The sequence below is a fragment of the Paramormyrops kingsleyae genome, chromosome 13, assembly GCF_048594095.1.
Source record: "Paramormyrops kingsleyae isolate MSU_618 chromosome 13, PKINGS_0.4, whole genome shotgun sequence".
Classification (NCBI taxonomy): Eukaryota; Metazoa; Chordata; class Actinopteri; order Osteoglossiformes; family Mormyridae; genus Paramormyrops; species Paramormyrops kingsleyae.
The window spans coordinates 14,055,556-14,067,592 of NC_132809.1; the positions used below are offsets into that span (position 1 = coordinate 14,055,556).

Below are 12,037 nucleotides of genomic sequence, written 5' to 3' on the forward strand. Positions count from 1 at the left end.
GTTGGTCTTTTTCTTCACCATAAATTATTTGATCATTTGGTGGGTTCTGTTGCTCTTTTGAGTTGCTTGTCATGATCCACATTTCCGAGATACAGCCATAGTGTCAGTGCAAATAGGCCTTTAGACTTTTTCAGTATACCGTGTCAAAAAATGTAACATACATGGCAATGTGGCAATGGTACATTGGGGGGTGGGGTTCTCGATATATTCTATTGCATGAGGGTGGTGCATGAATGTGTCATGATTGACAATAAACTAAAGCATCATAAGAAAAATTTATGACAGGAAACTCAATGTGCCATAATTGAGATTTTTACCTTTTTACAAATGTTGACTTCAAAAGAGATTTACGCACAAATCTAAGAGCACACCATGTTCATCAGTTATACAAATTTACAACAAAGAAACATGTAAAGATTTTATAGTGAAAATTTAATGAATTTGTTTCCATATTAAAGTGTCACATCGTTATATAAAGGAATACCAAACTACTGCAACAAATTGTCAGAGCATCTATTTGTTTTAAAAGTGGGTACGTATGAGAATCTATGAACATTCTGCACATAAGAGGCCTATGTAATTAGCTCATTTATTTTAAAGTAGGCCTAATAATGCCCACGAAGAAAGGGATTCTCCTTCAAACCACGATTCTGGCCTTTTTTGAATTCTTCAAGCATACTTATTAGTATGGAAATCTGTATCCAGAAGAGCAAAATGAAGATGAACAGGATGACCAAGGAGATGCAGAGGGCAGCTATATTAAATGAGCGAGCCTTAGATCCGTGCTCCCGGGCGGCTTCCAGGTCGCCCAGCACCTTCTGGTCCCTGGCCTGAATGAGGAGATAACAAAAACACAAAAGCAAAGGTAAATTGCAACCCAACCACCTAAGGAAAATGTGACTTGTTCAGTGTTATTTGACTAAAACTAATACCAGCAGGCCTAACCACGAGGGATGCTTTTCCATTGCACAAGGTACCATATTTTTGGTACTAAAAGTTCAGTACTTTCCCTTTTCCATTGACTTTTGGTCAAGGTAACAGTAACAAAGCTACCAAATCAGCTGGAGTACTTTTCCGGTTATTGTTTGCCTTGCAAACATAAAATATACCCCTCTTTGGATTGCCACCTTATCATGGTGGAGGGGTTTGCGTGCCTCAGTGACCCTGGGGGCTATGTTGTCGGGGGCAATTGCCCTTGGTAGGGTCTCCCAAGGCAAAAAGGTCCCAGGGGAGGGGCCAGACAAAGAGCAATCCAAAAAGAACCCTATGATAAGGCATTCAAGCAAAGTCCTGTTTCCCTTGCCCGGACTAGGGTCACCGGGGCCCCACCCTGGAGCCAGGCCTGGGGGAGGGGCCTGTTGGCGAGCGCCTGGAGGCCGGGCCTTGGCCCGTGGGGCCCGGCCGGGCATAACCCGAAAGAGGCACGCGGGACTGTCCCCAGGTGGGCCCACCACCCGCAAGGGGAATGTCAGGGGTTCGGTGCATTGTGGATCGGGTGGCCGCCAAGGGAGGCCCTGGCGGTCCGATTCCCAGCTGACGAAACTGGCTCTCGGGACATGGAATGTCACCTCTCTGGTGGGGAAGGAGCCTGAGCTTGTGCGTGAGGTTGAGAAATATCGACTAGATATAGTCGGGCTCACCTCAACGCATAGCGTGGGTTCTGGAACCAATCTCCTGGAGAGGGGCTGGACGCTCTTTTCTTCTGGAGTTGCTGCGGGTGAGCGACGCCGGGCTGGGGTGGGGTTACTGGTGGCCCCACAGCTCGGTGCATTAACAACGGAGTTTACCCCGGTGAAAGAGAGGGCTGTTTCCCTGTGCCTTCGTGTCGGGGACAGGTCTCTGACTGTCATCTGCGCTTATGCGCCGAATGTCAGTTCAGAGTACCCGGCCTTCTTGCATTCCCTTAGTGGTATGCTGGTTAGCGTGCCACGAGGGGATTCCATCGTTTTGCTGGGGGACTTCAACGCTCACGTGGGCAATGACAGTGTGACCTGGAGGGGGGTGATTGGGAGGAACGGCCTCCCTGATCTAAACCCGAGTGATGTTCTGTTATTGGACTTCTGTGCAATGCATGGTTTGTCCATAACGAACACCATGTTCAAGCATAAGGGTGTCCATAAGTGGACATGGTACGAACATGCCCGGGGCTACAGGTCGATGATCGATTTCATAATCGTATCATCTGATCTGCGGCCTTCCGTCTTGGACACTCGGGTAAAGAGAGGGGCAGAGCTGTCAACTGATCACCACCTGGTGGTGAGTTAGCTCAGGTGGTGGGGGAGGAAGCCGATCAGACCTGGTAGGCCCAAGCGCATAGGGTCTGCTGGGAACGTCTGGCAGAGGCTCCTATTTGCTGGAGCTTTAAATCGCACCTCTGGCAGAATTCCAACTGCATACCGGGGGAGGTTGGGGACATTGAATCTGAATGGACACTGTTCCGGACCTCCATTGTGGAAGCGGCCGTACGGAGCTGTGGCTGCAGGGTGGTCGGTGCCAGTCGTGGCGGTAACCCCCGTACCCGATGGTGGGCACCAGAGGTGAGGGCGGCTGTCAAGCTGAAGAAGGAGGCTTACCGGGAATTATTAGTCCGGGGGTCTCCGGAGGCAGCTGACGGATACCGGCAGGCCAGGCTGAACGCAGCTCGGGCGGTTGCAGAAGCAAAAACCCGGGCGTGGGAGGAGTTCGGTGAGGCCATGGAAAGTGACATGTCCTCAAAAAGGTTCTGGCAAACCATCCGGAATATCAGGAGGGGGAAGTAGCTCCTGGTTCCTACTATTTATAGTGGGGAGGGGGTGCTGTTGACCTCACCTGGGGACATCACCCGGAGGTGAAAGGAATACTTTGAGGACCTCCTCAACCCTGCCTCAGATACATCTATGCACACTGCCTTTGAGACATCTGAGGGCACAGAGCCCGAGGGTGCTGGGAAGGGCTTGCCCATCACTGGGGCTGAGGTGGCCATGGTGGTTGGGGAGCTACGTGGAGGCCGGGCCCCGGGGGTGGACGAGATCCGCCCAGAGTACCTGAAGGCTCTGGATGTTGTGGGGCTGTCATGGCGGACACGCCTTCTCAACAGTGCGTGGAGGTCAGGGACAGTGCCGCTGGATTGGCAGACCGGGGTGGTGGTCCCCTTATTTAAGAAGGGGGACCGGAAGGTGTGTTCCAACTATAGGGGGATCACACTTCTCAGCCTTCCTGGGAAAGTCTATTCCGGGGTACTGGAGAGGAAGGTGAGGTCGATAGTCGAATCTCGGATTCAGGAGGAACAATGTGGTTTTCGTCCTGGCCGTGGAACACTGGACCAGCTTTATACCCTTGCAAGGGTACTGGAGGGGGCCTGGGAGTTTGCCTATCCAGTCTACATGTGTTTTGTGGATTTGGAAAAGGCTTACAACTGGGTTCCCCGAGATGCTCTGTGGGGGGTGCTTCGGGAGTATGGGGTCCGGGTCCATTGTTGTGGGCGATTCTGTCCCTGTATGAACGGGGCAGAAGCTTGGTCCGCATTGCTGGTTATAAGTCGGACATGTTCCCAGTGCGGGTTGGGCTCCGCCAGGGCTGCCCTTTGTCATTGATCCTGTTTATAATATTTATGGACAGGATTTCTAGGCACAGTCAGGGTGTTGAGGGTGTCCAGTTCGGTGGCCTCAGGATTGCCTCGCTACTTTTTGCAGACGATGTCGTCCTGTTGGCTTCATCTGTTGGGGACCTCCAGCGTGCTCTGGGTTGGTTCGCAGCCGAGTGCGAAGTGGTGGGGATGAAGATTAGCACCTCCAAGTCCGAGACCATGGTTCTCAGACGGAAATGGGTGGATTGCCCTCTTCATGTCAGGGAAGATGTACTGCCTCAAGTGGAGGAGTTTAAGTATCTCGGGGTCTTCACGAGTGAGGGTAGGCGAGATCGGGAGCTGGATAGATGAATCGGAGCGACGTTTACAGTTTTTCAGGCGCTTAACCGGTTTGTCGTGGCTAAGAAAGAACTGAGCCAAAAAGCGAAGCTCTCGATCTATTGGTCCATCTTCATCCCTACCCTTACCTATGGTCATGAGCTATGGGTAATGACCGAAAGAATGAGATCGCGAATACAGGCGGCCGAAATGAGGTTTCTCCTCAGGGTGTCTGGGCTCTCCCTTAGGGATAGGGTGAGAAGTTCGGATATCCGGGAGGGCCTCATAGTAGAACCGCTGCTTCTCCACGTCGAAAGGAGCCAGTTGAGGTGGTTTGGACATCTGGTGCAGATGCTTCCTGGGCGGCTACCCGGAGAGGTTTTCCGTGTATGTCCTACAGGGAGGAGGCCCTGGGGCAGACCCAGGACTCGCTGGAGGGATTATATCTCTCCTGAAGCTGCTACCCCCGCGACCCGAACCCCGGACAAGCGGTAGATGATGGATGGATGGATGGACATAAAATATATCCACCATTCTGAAATTGCGATTTGGTCGGAATAACACATGCAACGTGATGTGGATGGGATGACAATTTTTTTTAAAAAAGGGCTATAATATACTATTTTAGAAATAATTCAGATGTTGCAATGTTATATTGTTACAATAAATACTGGGATATTTATAAAGCAAAAAAGGAGTTCTGTGGATAGGAAATTGACCAGATCAGCTGGGAGGGAGGCATTATGGGATTGCTGTCATATCTTAGGCATAAGGCAAAAAGAAGTTGTTTGTATGAAACTCGTAATCTGGGTCAGGGTCGCAGTTGCGGTTAGCAAGCAGAGAAATGAAGGGAAACTACTGGGTATGTCTCAGAACCTGTCGAGATAAAAACATACCACTGAGGTTTTGTCGTGACGGCACTGCTACTCCGCCCCCCCCCCCCCCCCCCCCAAAAAAAAACGCTGAGAAGAGGGTTTGGGGTTGAAGAGAAGATGCCTTTTGTGAAAAGAGAAAGTCTTTGAATGTTTTAATCACGTACTACAATAGTCCTTCGCGTAGAGAATCGCGTACTGCAATAACTAATAGCATAAGGAATGCCCTTTTAGGGAAACTCAGTAAAGGTATATAAACTTTTCTTTGTTTTGGGTGTGCCACCTCTTTGGAACAGGGACACTGTTTCTCTTCTGTATTCTTCGGAACTGCTTCACTTATTCTCATGGTGATTATTTGCCAGCTAGTAAAGAAGAAATTAAGAGGAAAACAAGGAACGATCTACCAGGTACATTTTTTACACAGTTCAAAATAAATTTCGCAAAAAGCCATCTGCAATACAGCAAGGATGTAAAGCAGGGGTCGGCAATCTTTTTGACATGGAGTGCCAATTATACTGTATATTTTCTTGTTAGTCCGCGTGCCATGTTAACGACTGGGGGGGGGGGGGGGCTACCATCGAGTATAGTCAAACCAAAGCAGCAGGCGCGCCAAGCAACAACCAATGACATTTCAACATCATAGAAGACGTCTGAAAATTTTTAATGTGTTTAATAATTAGGCTTGTGATCTAGAGAGCTGCGCGGGATGAATTATTCAGTCCCGCTCCTGCCCGCTCCCGCAAGATTCTGTCCCGCTCCCGCAAAAAAATATATATTATTTTCTCCCGCTCCCGCAAAAAAATATATATTATTTTCTCCAGCTCCCGCCCGCAGTATTCAAGTTTTGTCCCGCTCCCACCCGCAAAATCCCACAGGTAAACATATAAGTAGTTTTATTTTTACCACTGCGGCTACTCTGTTATTTGTTTCACTTGCTTCCCTTTTGGGTGTATATAGAAAAGAAACGGAAAATAAACAAATAGGTTTTGTTTTATTTGAATTTAATTAAATGGAATGATGAACATGGACACGAACGAGGAGCTTTTCAGAACATAGAAATACACTCAGAACAGTTAGAAATAGGCTAATAATATTGCAATGAAACAAAATAATAATAAACTATAATAATAAATACTGCCAAGCCAAGATGTGGCATGCTGATAGACTCCTACCCAAAAAGACTGAATGCTGTAATTAGCTCAAAAGGTGCTTCAGTAAAGTATTAGTTTAAGAGTGTACATACTCATGTAACCAGCTTAGTGTTTGTTTGTTTTTTCCCTATAACAGATTTGTTTGTTTTTCAACTGAATTTTAATATTGGTGGGTTCACTTTTTATATCCACCCACTCGACATAAACATGCCTGTGGTAGTCTAAGTAGTAGATAACAAACTGCATTTTGCAGCAGGCATGCTGTTTTCGGCATAACAACTGTTAATGCAAACTCCCCCCCCCCCAGAATAATCATACTGTCATGATGAATGGTTTTGGACCTCATCCCGCCCAGTATTCAATCTAAAGTTCCACGTTTGTTTCAAAATATGGCTCAATCAGAACACTTAATCCAAAAAGAAAATCAAAAAATAATAACTTTTATAAATTGGTGACAATCTTACTCTTTGAATGGTGGTCCATAAAAAAGACAAAGACGTGTTTAACTGTTACATGATGATTATCTTTCTATCATCAGGTCAGATTTCCTGCACTCACCTTGATAGAGTAGTAAAGGGCGATGAGTCCCAAGCAACATGGATTACAGTTGATGAAGTTGAACAAGGACCAAAGAATTAATTTACATTACTAGAAACATTAGAATACCACCAGAAATGTTCATATTTTATGTCACTTATATTCTTAGCCCAACATCCACGTATCATATGTGTTTACACAAAACATCAAAACATTTACATTGCAATAATGTATGGCATGAAATAAACTTGTAACTATATCATTCAGTAATACAGATAGTAAAACAACATACCGTTCACATTGGCCTCAAGAACTAAGGCCCCGTTTACACTGTCTGTTAAATGCGACCTAATTCCGATTTTTTTTGCTCATATGTGACACAGATCGGATCTGTTCTGTGACAGTGTAAACGGGAAAAAAACGCATGCATTCGGATATTTCGAGATCGGTTTCAGGCCTCATTCATATGTGGAAATAAATCAGATATAAATCAGATATGGGCCAATGCGACTGTAATGTAAACAGGCAGATCGGATTTTCTGAGGCATTGCGTTCTGTACGTCATTAAACTGCGTACGTGAAAAGTACGTGGGAAGTACGTGTGGAAGCGTAACATTCAAGAAACACACGAAACATGGAGGAGGAAAGTGTTAGGGCAGTGGTCGGCGCCTGAAATAGCCTACCTTCTCACCCTGTGGGGAGAAGAATCCGTTCAGGATAAAATTAAAGGTTCCTACAGAAACAAATCTGTTTTCGAGGATATTTCGGCTGCAATGATGGCCCTTTTCCTCCTCCTTCGCCTCAAAATCGTGATGTTGTTCGGCATACATCGCAAAGCTATCATAAAACAAATTTCGCGTTCGTCCGTCTTGGCTACGGTGTCGTGCAAAAACCCCCGTTGAGCATGCGTGAAATTATAGCAAGTGTAAACACACGAATCGGATATGGGTCACAATTAAAAAGACCGTGTAAACAGACTGTCCAAAAAATCGGATATAGGCAACAAATCGGAATTAGGCATCAAGACCTGCAGTGTAAACGGGGCCTAAGTTAGCGCTTGATTCCCCTGCACTTCCTGTTGTGGCTGAGCGTGCACCTGACGTCAGTGGCTGAAAGTGCACGTTCTGCAGCCAGACCCTTCTCAAACTGTTGTTTGTTTGTCCAATAGAGTCTGGCTGCAGTGATCACGCAATGGGATTTGTAGTTTTATTACCACGCAGACACCGGTGCAGACCAGAAAACACAACAAACGAATTAGTTTTACAGCGTTTTACTATTTTATTTTCTGCGGACAACGCTTTATGGGAATGAACGGAGGTAAGAATTTTAAGACTTCGGTAAATTAAATTTAAGACCTAGGATGAAAATCTGGGCATTTTTAAGACATTTTAAGGCCTTAAATTGAACTTTCTGAATTTTAGACTTTTTAAGACCCCGCGGGAATCCTGCAGTTAGTATCTCGTGCGCACTATTTAGTATCTGGTGAGCACCAATTAGTATCTATCTGGTGGGCACCAGTTAGTATCTTGTGCGCACCAGTTACTGTAATTTTTTTTTAATCACCTATGTCCCTTTAGGGGCTTCGTATTGATCACTAATCGTGATTACTATAAGAGGTTTTCACTGTATAACAACTTTGATGTCGCGAACGCCGACCAGAGAAGCAAGAGCAGGGAGGCGAAGGTGCAGGGAATGAGGGATTTATTGAAGAAACACGTAAGGCAAAACACCAAAACTGACGCAAGACTTCACTGACCGGACTTTGGAAAACATACCTATCGCAGACTTCTGTGCACATGTGGACTAATGACAACAATCAGAAACAGCTGGTGAACACGGGGAATCCACACAGGGTTAACGAGGGGGCGTGGCAGATGGATGGAGCAGACGAGCGGGGCAGGATATTTGATATATAGCATCAGGGGTGTTGCTAGAGATTTTGGGCTCCATGAAGGCATATCATATTGGGCTCCCCCATCCAGACCAATCCAGTTATTTTCCATTTTTTTAAACCTCCTCCCCCCTCACTGCGCCCCTGTGTAGCATCCCTAAAAAGGTATGGATACAGTGATGTTTGAACTCATCAAACTGTGTTGCCCATCACAAACTTCTAGCATGTGCTTGTTGCAGGTAGGAGTTCCCTTACACACGCATGCTTATTCCCGTGCCTGTACACATGCGTTCCCACGGACTTCCTTGATCTCTGTTTGCAGGTAGACAGATTAAAATGCATGCATTCCTATTAGCCTGTACATAACTTAAAAAAAAAATCACTTCCACGATGAGTGCCGATTAAAGGAAGGATAAATCACTCAAACACGGATACCTCTTTCTAAAACATTTTATTCAAAAACGTCTATACTTGCCGCATTTGCGACCTCGCATATTATGTTTGTATTCTGCCGTGGTTTTTGGATCCTGAACGAGTTGAGAACTGCGCTGCTTTCAATTGTGCCGGATGCGGTTTTGGTCACATGGTCAAAAGCGGTATGCAATGCAGCAAATACCAACCCGGAAAAAAACAAAGATCTGTCACAGTGTTCTTTCAAATAGCAAGCAATGTAAGTAGACGTAAATACTATACAGGCTTAATCTATACTAAGCCTATGTTGGATACTTTTGTCACCATAGTTTTCCCATATCTCTGATAGGCTAATTTATGTTACTGTAACAAAGAAAATGACTTCATCCAAGTTTGACCTAACGTAAAATTATGTCTGTTAGAATAAAGCTGTAAATCTTTGAATGTGTCTTCACATTATATGTAACATTACACTATATCAGTAAACTTGCAAAAAATTGTAGAGAAATTTGTCTTTTATGCTTTCTTATGCTGTCTAATAGGCCATTTGTAGGTGATTGGCAGTTACCATTCCAGACTTGCCAGTAATATAGCTGTGGTTCTCAATTCCAGTCCTGCGGACCCACTGTAATTGGCTGCTTGAGGTCACCCCAAAAACCCACACCTACAGCAGCTCTCCATGGATCAGGTTCACCACCCATAGACTAGTAAGTCTTCATCAGGGCATGCCAAATAGACACAGATGTGAACATTTCATTTAACAGGTAGAGAAGTGAACAGTCACATGACCTAACCTAAACAGTCACATGACTTACTCCAAAGACCCAGATTCATTCAGTTGTATAGCTGGAATGTCTGAACTTTTTGTTTTTTCTTTTTAATGGAGAAACTAGATGTTTTGGGTGACTGTGCAAACACAAAATATATCCACCATTCTGAAAAAGTGCAGGTGCCATCTCAGAAAATTAGGAGACCCAAGCTTTAATTGTGATTTGGTCGGAATAACAGATGCAACGTGATGTGGATTGGATGACAAAAAATAAAAAAAAAATGCTATATATATAATATAGTATATACTATATTAGAAAAATTTCAGATGTTGTGATGTTATATTGTTACAATAAATACTGGGATATTTATAAAGCAAAGAAGGAGTTCTGTGGATGGGAAATTGACTGGATAAGCTGGGAGGGAGGCGTTGTGGGATTGCTGTCATGTCTCAGGCATAAAGCACAAATACAGCACGTATAGTTTCATCCTGAAACTTGTAATCTGGGTCAGGGTGACTTAGGGTTAGCAAGCAGAGAAACTAAAGGAAACTTCTGGGTATGTCTCAGAACCAGTCGAGATAAAAATACACCATTGAGGTTTTGTCATGGGGGCAGTGCTACCCACCCCCCAGATCTGCCTTTTGTGCAGGGAGCGGATCTCAGCAAAATATGCAGTTAAAAGATCTGTTGCTAGTCATACTGACATCATACCAGCAAACTTCCATAGCTGACCGAAAAAGGCATCCCCTTTAGTTCTGAATTTCTGTAGCTCCCATCAACAAGTGCTTCTCATGATTGGTATGTGAGCAAATACATTTTTTTCTTCATGAAAACAAGAACAGTATTACTGGAGATGTGATACACACTTATAATGTAACAAGAGACACGTTGCCAAATTCATGTTTGTTCTTTTGAGCTATTACAGTGGATAGTAAATTATACACACATGTTAAAATGGCAGGTTTTTGTGATGTAAAATAATAAGACCACGATAAATCTTTTCAAAACTTTTCCCACCTTTAATGTGACCTGTAACCCGTACAATTCAAATTAAAGAGAAACAAATCTGTGAGAGGCAAAAATATAAAGAATAAAAAAACGTGCATGGTCAGCCCCCAGCTTTAGTCAAGGTGGAGGGAATTATGAACACCTCCAAATACCAGTCACTCTTGGCCCAAAACCTTCTGGTGTCTGCTAGAAAGCTGTAGATGAGGAGGAATTTCACCTTTCAGCCTGACAATGACCCCAAGCAAACATCCAAATCAACAAAAGAATGGCTTCACCAGAAGAAAGCTAAACTTTTCCAATGGCTCAGCCAGAGCCCGGACCACAATATACTTGAAGATGTGTGAGGTGACCTGTTGAGGGTCGTGCACAAGAGATGCCCTCGCAATCTGACAGATTTTGAGCGCTTTTGCAAGATAGAGTGGGCAAATACTGCCAAGTATTAGTTTGAGTGTACATAGTCGTGTAACCAGCTTATTGTTTGTTTTTTTTCCCCTCTAACAGATGTTTGTTTTTCAACTGAATTTTAATATTGGTGGGTTCACTTTTTATACCCACCCATAACACACTGAATTTTGCAGCAGACATGCTGTTTTCGGCATAACACCTGTTAATGCAAACTCCCCCCACCAGAATATTCATACTCTGTCATGATGAATGGTTTAGGACCTCAACCACCCCCCCCTGCCCCCCCCCCCCCCCCCCGGTGTTCAATCGAAAGTTCCGTGTTTGTTTCAGAATATGGCTACATCAGGACACTTAATCCAAAAAGAAAATCAGAAAATCGACCACTTGTATAAACTGGTAATAATCTTACTCAATCGTCCGCGGTGGTGGTTCATAAAAAAGACAAAGACGTGATTAACCGTTATGTGACGATTATCTTTCTATCATCAGGTCAGATATGCTGTACTCACCTTTATAGAGTAGTAAAGGGCGATGAGTCCCAAGCAACATGGATTACAGTGGATGAAGTTGAAAAAGGACCAAAGAATGTGATCCCGCGGTGGGGGGGTAGATGTCATCCGCAGCTCATGGGGATTCATAGGTTTTTTTCCAGGTTCGTACAGGCGCTTGTAGTTGCTGGTTTGCATCGGTAAAATGTACTGGGTGGTGTCCATAGTAAATCCCGCTGGTAAGAGGTCTTCCTTGAGGTGAGGAGAAACGCAGAAATGAAGCGGACTCTGAAATCCACCAGCCTTGGTTATGAAGCATGAAGGCGTGACGTCAGTCAACTCTGCAAGGAGGGATGAACTCGATCAGTTTCCTAAACTTCAAAACAAAAAAAACACATTTTTTTTCGCCTTTGTAACGGTATATTATATTTTGTTGTTAATGTAACTTTACTTTGCTTGTTAGTCCGGGATTGCGCAACGACACGTTGGACACCATGAGCTCCGATGAGGACGCAGCACTGGTCACCCCGTCAAACGCATCGATGACGGACGCCAGTAGAAGCGAGGACGCTCCCAAAGTTCAGCAGGATGAGTCCACGGCTGGTGACCATCGTGCCTCCA

General features: G+C 45.0%; 1 protein-coding gene across 2 annotated transcripts; it reads right to left on the minus strand.

Annotated features, from left to right (window-relative positions):
* Positions 1-413: 413 nt before the first annotated feature.
* LOC111849710 (dispanin subfamily A member 2b-like) lies at positions 414-11,673 on the minus strand. 2 transcript variants are annotated; one of them, XM_023822827.2, is made up of 2 exons: positions 11,438-11,673; positions 414-830 (listed from the first exon to the last, which is right to left on the minus strand). In XM_023822827.2, the coding sequence occupies exons 1-2, from the start codon at positions 11,639-11,641 to the stop codon at positions 606-608; spliced, it is 429 nt and encodes a 142-aa protein (XP_023678595.1). In that variant the 5' UTR covers positions 11,642-11,673; the 3' UTR covers positions 414-605. The 2 variants fall into 2 exon arrangements, 1 of the variants encoding a protein (XP_023678595.1); XR_002839617.1 differs by lacking the exon at positions 11,438-11,673 and adding an exon at positions 8,219-8,252 and having other exon boundaries at positions 715-830.
* Positions 11,674-12,037: the final 364 nt, after the last annotated feature.

Coding starts and splice junctions, on each gene's coding strand:
- LOC111849710 (XM_023822827.2), bottom strand. CDS start 11,641: ATGGACACCACCCAGTACATTTTACCGATGCAAACCAGCAACTACAAG. Junction 831..11,437: donor CCCTTTACTACTCTATAAAG/GTGAGTACAGCA, acceptor CTCCTCATTCAG/GCCAGGGACCAGAAGGTGCT.